The 13,205-nt window shown below is 35.9% G+C and overlaps 1 protein-coding gene across 1 annotated transcript in view; it reads left to right on the forward strand.

Moving 5' to 3' along the window:
* Positions 1-418: 418 nt before the first annotated feature.
* The window catches only part of LOC137393357 (nuclear receptor ROR-beta-like), a 38,558-nt gene continuing 25,771 nt past the window's right edge, over positions 419-13,205 (forward strand). Inside the window, exons 1-2 of the mRNA XM_068079871.1 lie at positions 419-762; positions 3,627-3,768. Of these exons, the coding sequence (XP_067935972.1) occupies positions 595-762; positions 3,627-3,768 (310 nt within the window). The 5' untranslated portion in view covers positions 419-594. The remainder of the gene's footprint in view (positions 763-3,626; positions 3,769-13,205) is intronic.

The raw sequence follows: 13,205 nt of genomic DNA on the forward strand, positions 1-13,205 counted from the left end.
GTGCAAGTGTTGAAAAGTAGCACTGAAGAGTAGATAACTCTTGTAAAGTATTACAACTGGGCTCTACTTGCTAAGCAGAGCTATTTTACGCTCCTTACAGTAGGGTAAATATATCAACTAATAAATCTATTGAAGGCAGTAAAGATGTGCCCCTACACTAAGGCATACTAACTCATGACTCTACGGAAGGCAGTGAGTGTCCCCTAAGTGAAGTATTCTAACACACGACAATACAGAGGGCAGGGGGCAAGCACGTGTGCGTCTAAACGCTTTGTTCACTAGTACGTACAGCTATTAGATGCCAATCAGCGGCTAGTAAAAGTCCTAACGACCAGTTAGGATCGCAAGTATGCTCAGTAGCGCTGAGCCGCAGATCCGCCCACTTAACCAATTAGTTTCGCTTGAGGCACAAAAATGTGCGCATGTGTCCTACTTGGGGACAGAGACTGAACGGAGAACGAGCCGTGTAGGAGCTTTTATTGTAGTCTTAAGGTGACTTGCAGGACATTGTCTTTCGCTAACTCTTTGATTGATTGTCTTTCAAATAAACAATATATGATAGTAGGTCGTTCGTTATTCACACTCGCTGACTAGATGACAATGTACACTAGCTACAACGGTGGTGAGACGCAGCGCACAAGTAGTGTCCCAGCTGGAAGAATGAAAGGCCAACACCAGCTGGCAGCGAACGCTAAGTGTGCAGTTTGCAATGACGATGCGAGCGGATTTCATTATGGTGTTGACTCTTGTGAAGGCTGCAAGGTATGCTGAATCTCTTACCTTCATCGAATAGTAGTCTACTAGTTTATGTAGACGCTAGTAGCCTTTGTGAATAGGAAATGTTGGGTTGACTATAGTTGGTAGCCAATCAAATCTGTCCGTCAGTTGCGTAAATGTGAGTGCTTGGTTTACTCAGAACATTTGCGTTACAGAACATTTTCTTGTGAACACTTGTAGCCTACAGTTTTAAATCGTTTTTTACTAAAGCGTAATCAGCGAGTCTCATTTGACTGCATCTGTGGCAGTATTCCAAACGATATGACAGAGATGAGTGGCCTGTAGCAAATAGGTGTTGATTTCAATGTTGACAATGTTCCAATTTGTTTGTGTTTTAATTAAAGCATTCATTTCCTTGATACAGTTATTTTTAAAAAGACTCTGAAATACCAAGTAATAGTATGCAGCCCAACACTGCAGATAGACAAATAATGTATATGGATGACATACATTCCAACATGCATAACGATTTTCTTAAGAGTGCAGAAATGGTCGTTCTGAACATTCAATGCAAAGGCACTGCCACGCAACAATTTAAATGCAAATATTGTTATGATAGGCCTAGTTTAGCTGCATTTTTAGATGGTCTTGCAGTCTATGTAGGCAAGATAAAGAGGGTGATCGGTAGGGCAACTCTGTTGAGGATGTTCATGATTAGTCTAGATGTAACAAGAAAGCTAAGCTGTTGTACTTAATGCGTTGACCAAATGACAAGTCATGTAAATTGATTCCAGCTTTTAACGCTTTCCTGTTTTAAGTACTCTCACCTTAATATGATTTTGCTTACCGGAGAAAAATTTTAAAATACTATCACTATGACATTGGCTATTTAAAAAAAAGAAGAAAATTAACTAAAATATAACACGAGCAGCATAAAGAGATAATCAGATTGCTAAATTTACCTGCTGTCTAATAAAAATAACTAGAACGTTGAAAATCCACCAGCCTCTGACTGTGGCTGTGCGGTCACATCAATCAGGCAAGAACAATGTCAATAAGGTCGATGCATGCTGATGTCATAAGTTTCTTACCAGATTTTCAACTTGCAGACTTTCTCTCAGATATTATCGCATCATATTTCTTCATGTTAGTGAATTATATTGAGCTCCGGTCATATAACTACTCGTATTCACTTGTTTCAAAGGCTTATATTCCACTCGACAGCGCAATCGTGCTTCTCAGGTGAATAGTGCTGAATGGCACTGATTCCAAGGACTAAACATTCATTAGTCAAGAATCACAGTCCACGGCCAAATGTGCACGGCAGTTTTCCTTGATAATTTCTTGCTTTGTTTTGTAAGTTTGGCTCTGCTGTGACAGACTTGAAATATAAGAAAAGTTAGTTGCAGGTAGAACATTCTAGGGAGGGGGCTGATGTTCTAGGGCACTGTGGCCTAGTAAGACAATTGGTTAAGGATAATTTGCACAAAGTTTGAGTAGATATTATCAGAAAGTATCAACATTTTTCTATAGTTTGCGATTGTTTCTGTCTTAGGTGATCTGACTTCTAGGATGTTTTAAGATTAGAATTGAGCAGAACTTGATTGCTGTTAAAACGCTCAGATCAAGTGAAAGTGTGAATATGATGCTTATAGTTGCAAAGAGACTGACAGCGACAACATTGTAACTTGACCGCTATAGCCTATAGCAGTTATAGCAATGATAGCAACTAGTGACATCATTTCAGCATGCATTTTTCTTAACATTGTAACCATGATCAAGTTTTGTCGATTTTAATCTTGAAACATTCTGACAGTCAGATCACCTCAAACATCAAAAACATTCACAAAAGATAGAAAAAAGCTGATACTTTCGGATAAAATCTACTAAAATTTTGAGTAAGTTCATTTTTTATGACTACTGAGTCAGACTCTGTCTGACCATACATGCTGCTTTTTCAATATGATCATGACTGTTTCAAATTATTCTTTCCAAATTTTAATAACTGAAAAACAAATAATTGTAATGAAACATTATCACTTCAACTAACTATTAAAAAGACAAATTGTACCGTCGTAGCTTACAGAAGTAGTGAATGAGATGTAATCGATATCTATCAAGATGATTTGACAAAACACTAAACGTACTCGAACCAGTGCTGACACCTAGAGCTTCACGATATGGCGATTTAATTGTTTGGTGGTGGTTTTTGAGGTAGACCATTTGAAAATCGCCAGCATTTAAAGAGATACCACCAATTGTATAAACAGTATAATCTTGCAATGGTGATTCATTTCACACCTGACGATTTTTAGAGTGAGTATACTGGAACTAAAACGCACAGGACTCATTCCATGACCTTCCACGCACACAGCGATCATATAATACATGCTTCTAATTATCACGAACGCAAAACAGTTTCTTTTCAAGTTGAAATATGTAGCCTAAACAACGTTATCAAAGTTTTCAAGTTTTTTACATAGTAATGATATCGGAATATATCGTGAATCATCCATTTGCAATATCGAATCATGCGATGATTTTTGAAAATCGAGAAGCTCTACTGACACCCAAGGTATACGCTCATCAGCACCAAGCGTTAGTTTGTGTGTCCATCCATTAGTATAGTCTCAACCTGCTGACTCTGACAGGACAGACAGCCAGGCTGATATAAAAAGTATGTTTCTGCTAAGCTCTCCGTTTTACATTAGCCCAAACAACAGCCTGAAGGTCACATTAAGCCTTAGTTGTGTACACTATAGGTCACAAAGACTAGTTATTAAAACAACATGGAAAAACATAATGAGTTTGCAAACGATAAAGTACAATCCTAAAAATGCTGACGAGTTGACATTGAACTCCATAAGGTGTTTCTGGCCACATTCTTATATAGTATCTCTTTCTTGAAGGGCTTCTTTCGAAGATGCATCACACAAGGAATAAACTTTTGTTGTTCAAATGGAGAAAAATGCCAGGTCACGCCGTTCACCAGAAACAGCTGCCAGTACTGTAGATTGAAAAAATGTTTTCAAGTTGGCATGTCTCGAGAAGGTGAGTAAAACTCAAATACTATGATCCATATCAATCAGCGTGTTTTAGGTTCCCGCTGCTAACTAGGCAAGTCTGAGATTCTCTGTGTATACATATAACACGGACATTCTGAAGTCTGGCACAACTTACTGCGAGCATCATGTGAGGAAAATGATTTCCAGAATGACAGACTAAACCCGAACAGAAGCGCTACCTCTTGCCACAAGCCATAACTCTGCCACAAGCCATAACTCTGCCACAAGCCACAGGGTCAAAAACTAGGCTGATGTTAAAAAGTGATGTGGCCTACTTTGGTCAGATGTTAAGTAGAAATGAAGATGTGGTTAGCAAGAAAACCTGCAATAAACTGTAACAATAGGGCGATAGAAAACAGTTTAAAGACACATCTAGCCACAACAACCATATTTATGGTTAGAAGTACTCATTTTAAACTTAAGAGAAGTTGAGAATTCTTTTTAAGTTTTCAATTAGTGAGCCTAGTAGAGACCTACTGGTGGAAATAGTAAAAGTTGTTTGTGACCCAGTCTAGCGTCTTCGTCAGTTGGGTTGAAACAAATGTAAATTTATGGACCATAAATTTAAACTAAAACTCACAGGCCTCATTACATGACCCTCCACACACGCACCCGGACATTCATGTAATAAATGTTTCTAATTATCACGAGCACACCAACTGAAATGTTGCTTATTTATGGATTTAAAAAAAATTTCTGTCAAGTCGTTTAATATTTGTTAAAATAGCCTCGTTCAGGCGAAGTTAAAGCTAAGTTAAACTGAACAGGTTTTCACCAAATATCATTTAAAAGATACATGTTTCTGATAATCTTTCTATTACCAACATTCACTGCTAAGCTTAATATTAACATTTTTGTATGTTCAAACATCAGACTATATTATCTGTAACTATGATAAGATTATCACAGAGAGTTTGAGCTGCACATTATGAATGAATACTTACTCAAGATGAATATGCTCGCTGCTGATCCATAAGAAGAACAATTCTAGAAGATTCCAAACGGGTTCTATTTAGTATTTACATATTCAATAATAGTTATTCACACGAAAACTCACTGACTTTAAAACCTCTATTTGAACGTCATGGCACACTATTTTTCAACCTTTCCTCTGTAGTGGCGCTTTATTAGAGGTGGCATTCAAATAGAGGGTGGCATTGTATAAATTTTTGGAATAGATCGTCAAAACTTTGATAGATAACTAACCTTTTTACAAGCAAAGCAAATTCAGCCTATATTTTCTACTCTTCTACTGATGTAGTGACATTAACCCTTCGGGATGCAGGAAATCTGCTATAACTTACCTCCAACTTGTCATGGATCTCTAAATAAATATGCATTAAAAAGCTGAGAAATATCTCTCCCAGTTCATATCTATTACCTGCAATTAACCTACGATGGTCTTGTAGTCTGCGTTGTAACCTGTTGGGCTTTCAATTTTTTATTTCATTTTAAATTTGAAGGCATATTTTTATTTTACAACCATTTTCAACAATTTGCATAAAAGCTCATTGTACTCATTAATATGTTTGCTACAGTTTGCAGTGAAAACTGGCTTTTTATGTGGAATAGAAGATGAGTTACAAGTGCCGATCCATCAAAAGCTGAGTTTAGATAATGGCAATGATGCTATCAAATAATATGCTATTAATCTGCAAATTTGTAAATTCTATAATAATAGTTTATCAAATGCTACAAATATATATTCATGAACAAATGGCATTAACAAATCATACTTATAATATACAGAAACAAAAAATATCGTTTATGAAACAAAAATATTTGTATCGTGTGCTCAGCCAGCTGCGTTCTGATTGTTGCTTTCATTTAGAACCATTTCATTTTCTGGCTGTTCAATAGCTCCTACAGTTTCTTCAGAGCCAACTCTTTTTCTGCACTGATATTAGCATTAGTTGATATTAGCATTCAAACCATTTTTTTAGCTGAGCAAAATTTATGCGTTGCCATTTTTATAGACTTTTCATGCATTAAAGAGAAGCTGTTAACTACATAAAAGCTTGCACACGTGTGCTACGCAGAGGTTTTAGCCTCACAATAGTAGTACAGATTCCCATCGCACCAAACTATTGGTTCAGCATCGTTCTATCGTGCTAAATCGTTTTTCATGTAACTTGAAGCATCAAGACCACGTTACCCTTTCACTGCCATCCATGTACAAATTTAGCTATCGGCCTACTCCCAGCTATTTTTTACCGAAAATTGCCGATTTTACTTCATGGTATGTATACAATGTTTTTTCAACTTCAACCTCTATCTAGAATATTTTTATTATATATTTTATTTTGCCAGCATCTTAACAAATAGTGTTATGAAAAATAATTCAATGTATTTATAATACATTGTGCATTGCTAAACCTATGTGAAGCTACGATCGCTACAGAGCTAAAACGATCTTCTGCAATGTTCTTTACTCTTACAAAACTATTACTTTTACCACAATCAAAGTCAGTGCTGCTATTTTAATTACCTGTGTAATCACGAAAATCTGAATATGAATCGCAATAATGTCATCAACACAAGTAATTATCTGTTTTCTAACTCCGGGAGGTACTTACGAAAGCCATAATAACACTAAATAGTTTGAATGTCAAAAAGAAAAAAATGCTCGTTATTAAGTTGGAAATTACGAAACAAAAGTTTAAAATTGCCTCGGGATTTCAGGCTAATTTTATAGAGAAATCTTCGGCAACAATGTCAATACCATATAAGTCCTAAAGATCGTAGGTTATGTTGTCAACGAATAATCAAATTAAGTTACTACGCAATTGCTGAGAAAGTCGCAAAATTGTGCTTTCGTCAGTCGACCATTGACTACGCATAAATGCGCCTACGGCAGTGAAAGAGTTAAACAAGGAACTACTATTAGCCTGATACAGTTATTAACTATTTCTATCTTTCTTTCTATCGTGCTGCTTTCAAAGTTTTAACGATAAAACCGTAAAGCTTTGGGGTTAGAAAAAGGGCTTCGATACAAATAGCAACAACGGAAGAATTAATTGTTATTGATGTGAGCTAGTCATTATTAGTGCGATTTCGTGGACTCTTTTCCACTGATCACTTTCTATTATGGGTTCGGCAAGATTAAAAATGTTGAAGTGGCAGTTAAATAGATGTGGCATTTAATTAATTTTCTAACCTTCTTTCATAGTGGCAGTCAAATGGAGGTGGCATTCAATTAAAGGTGGCATCCAAATAGAGGTTTTACGGTATTTTGGCTACTATTAAATGACATCCGGAAGACTCGAAATATACTCCATAAATTGGCAGAATTTCAGATGTCAATTCACATGTTTCGGTACAAACACTATCCGGATGACTGTTCATTTACATGGTCTGCGCTTCAGTTATATGACTGTTCAGTACAGGAAGCAGTGGAGTCTGCTGCTAACACCTGTTATATGCTGCCAACACCTGTTAGATGTGCTCAAAAATGACGGTGTCACGTAACTTTATCTAGCAGCTGAACTTGTAAGGCGAGAAAAATGGCAGGTGCCGGTGTTTGATGACATGCATCTTTACACAAGCCACCCCTGGGTTAAAATAACATATGAGACCACGGGTCCAAGCATTAAAAAGAAATTTCTAGCCGTCTGATGTTTATCAACTCATCAATTACATACTGCATAACTAAACATGTTGGGAATACAAATGGCTTCTGCTATAGATCACATACCCACACATTCAGGCAAGACGATTATGTTACAAGCAAGTTCATTATACCTTCTTGTTGAATTTTCAAACATTTTTTATTGTTTGTAGTGAGTCCTTCCCTAGAGCAGTGCGCATCTGTAAATACACACGACGCTTGTCTGGCTTGCCATCATACTGGGGTTAGACCAGTATGGGCCTTCATTGAAGTGCTTACATGGCAGTTGAAAAATGGCTGTCATTTAAAATGGCTTTTAACTCGTAACGTTTTAGTATTTTACAAAAAAATATTGTAAATTTTTCGCTCGATTGTATACTGAGTATAAAGTTTTACACATCTAAAAGCGAGTTTGTACAGGGTTTCTACTGAAATATGTTATAATGGTTGTGACTATGTTCCGGTCATTCATCTTTATTTGAGTATCAGTACCGTAACACGATTAAACCTGTAGTAAAAACAGCCATGACACGAACATGCTGATATATTATAGAATGCTAAATGATTGTAAACCATGAAATATACGTAAAAACAAATTGATATGCAAGTATAAATTGATCATTCTCTGAAGATAGTGAACTATAACATGTCATTTGAAATACAAACAATAGTACAACTTGACACATGAAATATAGTAATATATCTATAGGCTATATATATTTCTCAAAGTATGTCCGTCTGTCTGCATTCCGACTATACATTGTAGATATAGCTACAGCGCATGCTGATTATTTTACAGATGCGGTCACAGATACAATACAACTTGACACATGAAATATAGTAGTTGCCATATATATGTAGCAGCCACTGGCTGCTACAGTTTACTGATTACTGATTTGTAACTTGTGCTGTCCACTTTGCAGGATTGGAAAAAACCACGGTTTTCATGAAAAACCCAGGTTTTTATGAAAAACCCAGGTTTTTATGAAAAAACCAGGTTTTTTGTTTAAACCAGTTTTTATGGTTTAAACCGTTTTTTTTTAAATCTTACCACGGTTTTTGCAATTTCAAGTCTAATTAACATCACTTTAGTTGCATGATTGAGTATTGAACATACATATGTGGAATCATCTGTTAAAGATGGTACTGTGAGAGTTGTTATGGGAAAAAAGAGAAAATATGGAAATTTCCTACCCTTTTCTGTATCCTACATTGAATGAGTGAAAGATAAGTGACGAGGCTGACTCAAAAACATTACACTAAAATACACCTGACTTCTACGGTCTAGGAAGTGAAAGTCAGCATGGCTTGCTGCCATCTAGGAAGGTTCCGAAGGAAATTTATTAAAATGTAGACTTTTTAGTAGATGCCGTAAAACCTCGCATTGAACAAATGCCACCTTTATTTGAACGCCACTATTGGGAAGAGTTAAAAAATGGGGCGAAATGGCGCTCAAATAGAGGTTTTATGGCACCCTACAGGATGAAAATATTTGCGGAGATAAGTTTCGCACAATTTGCCTTTTTCATGCATATTTGCGGACTAATTTATTCGCAGATGAACACAATCACTCTCTATTAAGGGTTAACTCTATTGCAACTAGCAATAGAGTTAACCCTTCATGGGCGTACACCACGTGTTTAGGTTTCTATTTAGCTGACAACTATGGGTCGATCATGGAAATTATTTGGTTAATTATGGAAAAATGTATCTGCACTGCAAATCAAATACATACCATAATGTCAAGATCAGAATCATTATCTTCATTAACTTTGGTTGATGGAGTCGATTTCAATGTAAAAAAGAATTTTGCAATGACGACGCCATGCCAAATAACTTGTGACAACCTTGAATAATTTTGTAAAGAAGTGTGATGCATTGGCAATGGGGTTAACTCAAAGCCCCGGCGATGATTTGAAAAAATTTTGGAACTCGGCTACGTTTAGTATTTCTGCCTAGTGGCTAGTTTTTAATTTGAGGCAGTAGTAATTCTCTCTTGTGTTTAAAAATAGAACTAATTATTCGCCGAATTTAATAATTCGCGGAATGGACTGTTCGCGAAATCGTGAATTGTTAAATCCATTGAATATTTTTATCCTGTAGGGTATATTTGTTACTGGTATTAGTCTCTTGATATAGCCTACATGAGCCAGCACAAGAACAGGTAAAATTAATGCATTTCTTGCATAAAAAAAACAAAAAGTTTAAATGGATGTTTCTTAGATATTAAAGTAAAAAAACTGATGATTTAAATAAAGTTACGAAGAGCTGTTCACGCAGCTGCCGGTTTATGTATTACGAATACTTGTGCTGCTTTAAAATATTGAAAATAATACTCCAGTATCACTAGAACTAATTTAATATATACTCACAACACTTACAAAAGTTATTTTAATTTGTGTTGGCTGCTATGTTTTTGCTGCATTCAGCCAATTCCGTATGAACGTCAACCTTTGTGAAGATTTTTAAAATTCAAGGTACACCAACAATATGGGTATCGAAATGAAGCTATGAAATCATGATGCTATTATTTTTTCAAACCTCGTGTTGCCACATAAATATATATAGGGTATCAAAGACGGTGTCTCAGCAAGAGCCAAAATCTAAAAAATATTGATCTTCTTTATGGTCATGTTGTGTAACTATACAATTGTTCTCAAAGACACTATGAATAATAATGCATTCTAACATTGTCAATAATCACAGAAAATATAAAAAAATGTCATTCTCAACTTTAATCCTTAAAAATATAAACAAAAAAACATGAACTCGCATAGTGTCCAGAAGGGAAAACCTTTAAAAGTTCCGATATTTCCCGCATACATTATTTTATACTTTTTTTTCATTAAATCTTATCTTAGTATCCTCCATTGATGATTTTAATAGCGAAACTTTTGTTTCACAGCGGTTCAGCAGTTTAAAAAATCGGTATTCATTTTGGTAGTGCCCAAAATACTGTAGTGTCCAAAAGAAATCATACTGTCCTGAAGCGAGAAAGCTGTAGCTACAAATTGTTATTAATTTTTGACAAGTGTATTCGGGGCATTGTTATTAAGTCCTAGACATATCAAAGAATAGTTGCACTCAACATTTGCTCTGATTATTGACTGATGAAGAGATTGTTGAGGGAGAAACAGAACAGCCTAGAAAGCTTTTAGGGGAAACATCAAACAAATCGCTTTCTAATCATGATCGCCGAAACTAGTAATCCTTTCACATATTGTTATTGTTCAAGTCAGTGTCTTTTTTCTAATCTGTATCATCTACAAAAGACATTCGATGTGTCACTTGAGTGAAACTCCTTTGCTACCGGCCATGGCAGATATCGGTATGGACACGTTTGAAAGCTGGTAAAGTCGAAGCGAGGAAGGCCGTTAAAATCTTCACCAATTGCAAAGACTTGACAAGATCTGGGAAGGTATATCAACTCTGCTTGGCACCCATGGCGTTCACTACATCTAACCAAAGACGGCAACAGAAATTCTTTTTTGGCGTTATACTGGTTGCTCCACCAGTAAGACATTCAAGTTTGAAACTAAAACAAATTTTCTAGAAACCATCCCAATAATGCCTGCTCCACATCCCAGTACATCGGCACCTGCAACTGTGGTTATTTCTCCTGGTCGCAATGTTAGTCTTCTTGAGCATTTCGTAATTGGGAAACTGGTAGTTGTAGCTTATGAATGTGGAGCATATATAGGATCAATCAAGAGGATCAATGATGATCAAAATAAGATACATGTTAATTTCATTACTGCCACCTCAAATGGAACCTACAAATGGCCTGCTAAGGACAAGCCTCAACTCATTCATGTCAATATTATTTTGGCTGCAGTGCCAATTATAAGCCCTAATGATGCTTCGATCTTACAAACTTGAAAACTCCAAAGTTATTAGCGAGCAATACGAGAAATACAAGAAAAGTACTTTCAATTAATTATGTTTCTTGGTCTCGCTGCTCTCGGAAATAATTTTATCATAAACTTACATTTCTATTAGTCATAATAATATTCAAATGTTTTTTTCCATTTATATTATGCTGTAAATAAATTTATCAACTACTTGTAATAAATACAGTTAATAAAGTTCTGTGAAGTCAATTTCTATAGACAATACATAGTGGACAAAGGTGTAGTGTCCAGAAGGTAGTGTCCAGAAGGTGTGGTGTGTTAATTTTTTGCTAGTACTCGGTCTAGAATGGGTTAAAACCAGTCTATATATACATCATTGTGAAGCTGATTTATGTTACTTTAATGTTAACCAAGTTTAATCTTGGTAAACCTGGATGATTCGATAAATTCTGACATTGAAAATCGGAAACAAATTTCCCAATTCTATCGAGTAGTGTCCAGAACGGGCACTTTTTTAATTTTTTTTGCTAAATGGAAAACTCCTCAGCCATGAAATAATAGTGGAAGCTAAACACCATTAGTGGCTACCTAGAATAAGCAGAAAATCAGTTCTATGTGGTTCCAACAAAAATCTACTATGACTTACGTTCATCAAATTTAGGGTCCAGAATATATGGAATTGGCCATTTATAAGATGTCCTTTTATGGTGACAAACGACAAAACTGGCCGATGTTTTTTTCACAATATTTTAAGGCCGGTTCATACTATATCCCCGTTTGTCAGGGTTTTCCTTTCTTCGTTCATCATCGATTATGTGACCTGTGAATTGATGGCATCGACGAAGCATCGCGGACACATCGGGAAAGTTTGCAGCTGTCAAACTTTCCCTATATTTCGCTGAGAATCGACGACTGCCTTTCAAATGTGAACCATTTCGGCAATGGTTATTAGCGGTCGCTAATAGAGTGATTTATTCATATTCATTTATGATAGTCGCTGCGGGACTAGTTTTTGATTTCAGCATGCGAAAACGAAGAGGTTTCTTCATGAAAATTGAAAAAGACAAATGAAAACACTATGTCACGGAGTATTTCCTGATGCAAACGCGGATGGGTATGTGATAGTGTTAACATGGTTATCATCGGTGATCACCGAAGTATTGTGGCATCTGAAATCTGAAATACGGCGATATAGTGTGAACCAGCCTTTACATAGAGCCACTGTCCATGACACGAACTTTATCTACAAAAGGTCGACTCATTAATAGATCGGTAAAACCATGACCATGTAGTGATATTATGCTATCAAAGATCGATAAAATTGGAGTCGATTGTTGTGATATAGTGTTAAAGATCACTCCTGTTGAGAATGTGTTATAGTGCTCGACTAATTTTTATATATTTATGTACCCAACACTCAATTTGGTTTGACAAATCTTTATAACTATAGTGTCCAGGATTTTAGTTAGTCATATATTTTAGTGTTTAATTGGGCTTTAATTATTATTATTATTATTGATTAATTAATGTTCAGTAAGTGCTATGACTCATATTTTGGGATCCTTAATATCTGCTGAATCAACTGTATCATCAGGTATCTGTTGGTATCGGCCGGCATCTTCCGTTTGTATCGCATATAAGGAAGCACAAATTTTAGATTCGATAAAGATTGGTAGTAGAGTCAGCCAGAAATGGCGATTTGATACCTAGTACATAGATACAAGTACTAGGTAAATGCCCGGCGTTGCCCGGTTCACAAAAGTCTTTGCACAGAAAATTTATTTTCATTTAACATATAACAACAGTTACCCCATTCTAACTTTCAAACTTCACATCGTGAGAAAAGTGTTTTGTGCAGTTTGAATTAAGAGAAAAAATAAAAACAACTATAAAGGTTTTCAAACTTTGTCAAATACTGTAACTTTCAAACTTTATATCATGAGGAAAATGTTTTGTGCAGATCAG

Source organism: Watersipora subatra, chromosome 4, assembly GCF_963576615.1.
Source record: "Watersipora subatra chromosome 4, tzWatSuba1.1, whole genome shotgun sequence".
In the NCBI taxonomy this organism is placed as follows: Eukaryota; Metazoa; Bryozoa; class Gymnolaemata; order Cheilostomatida; family Watersiporidae; genus Watersipora; species Watersipora subatra.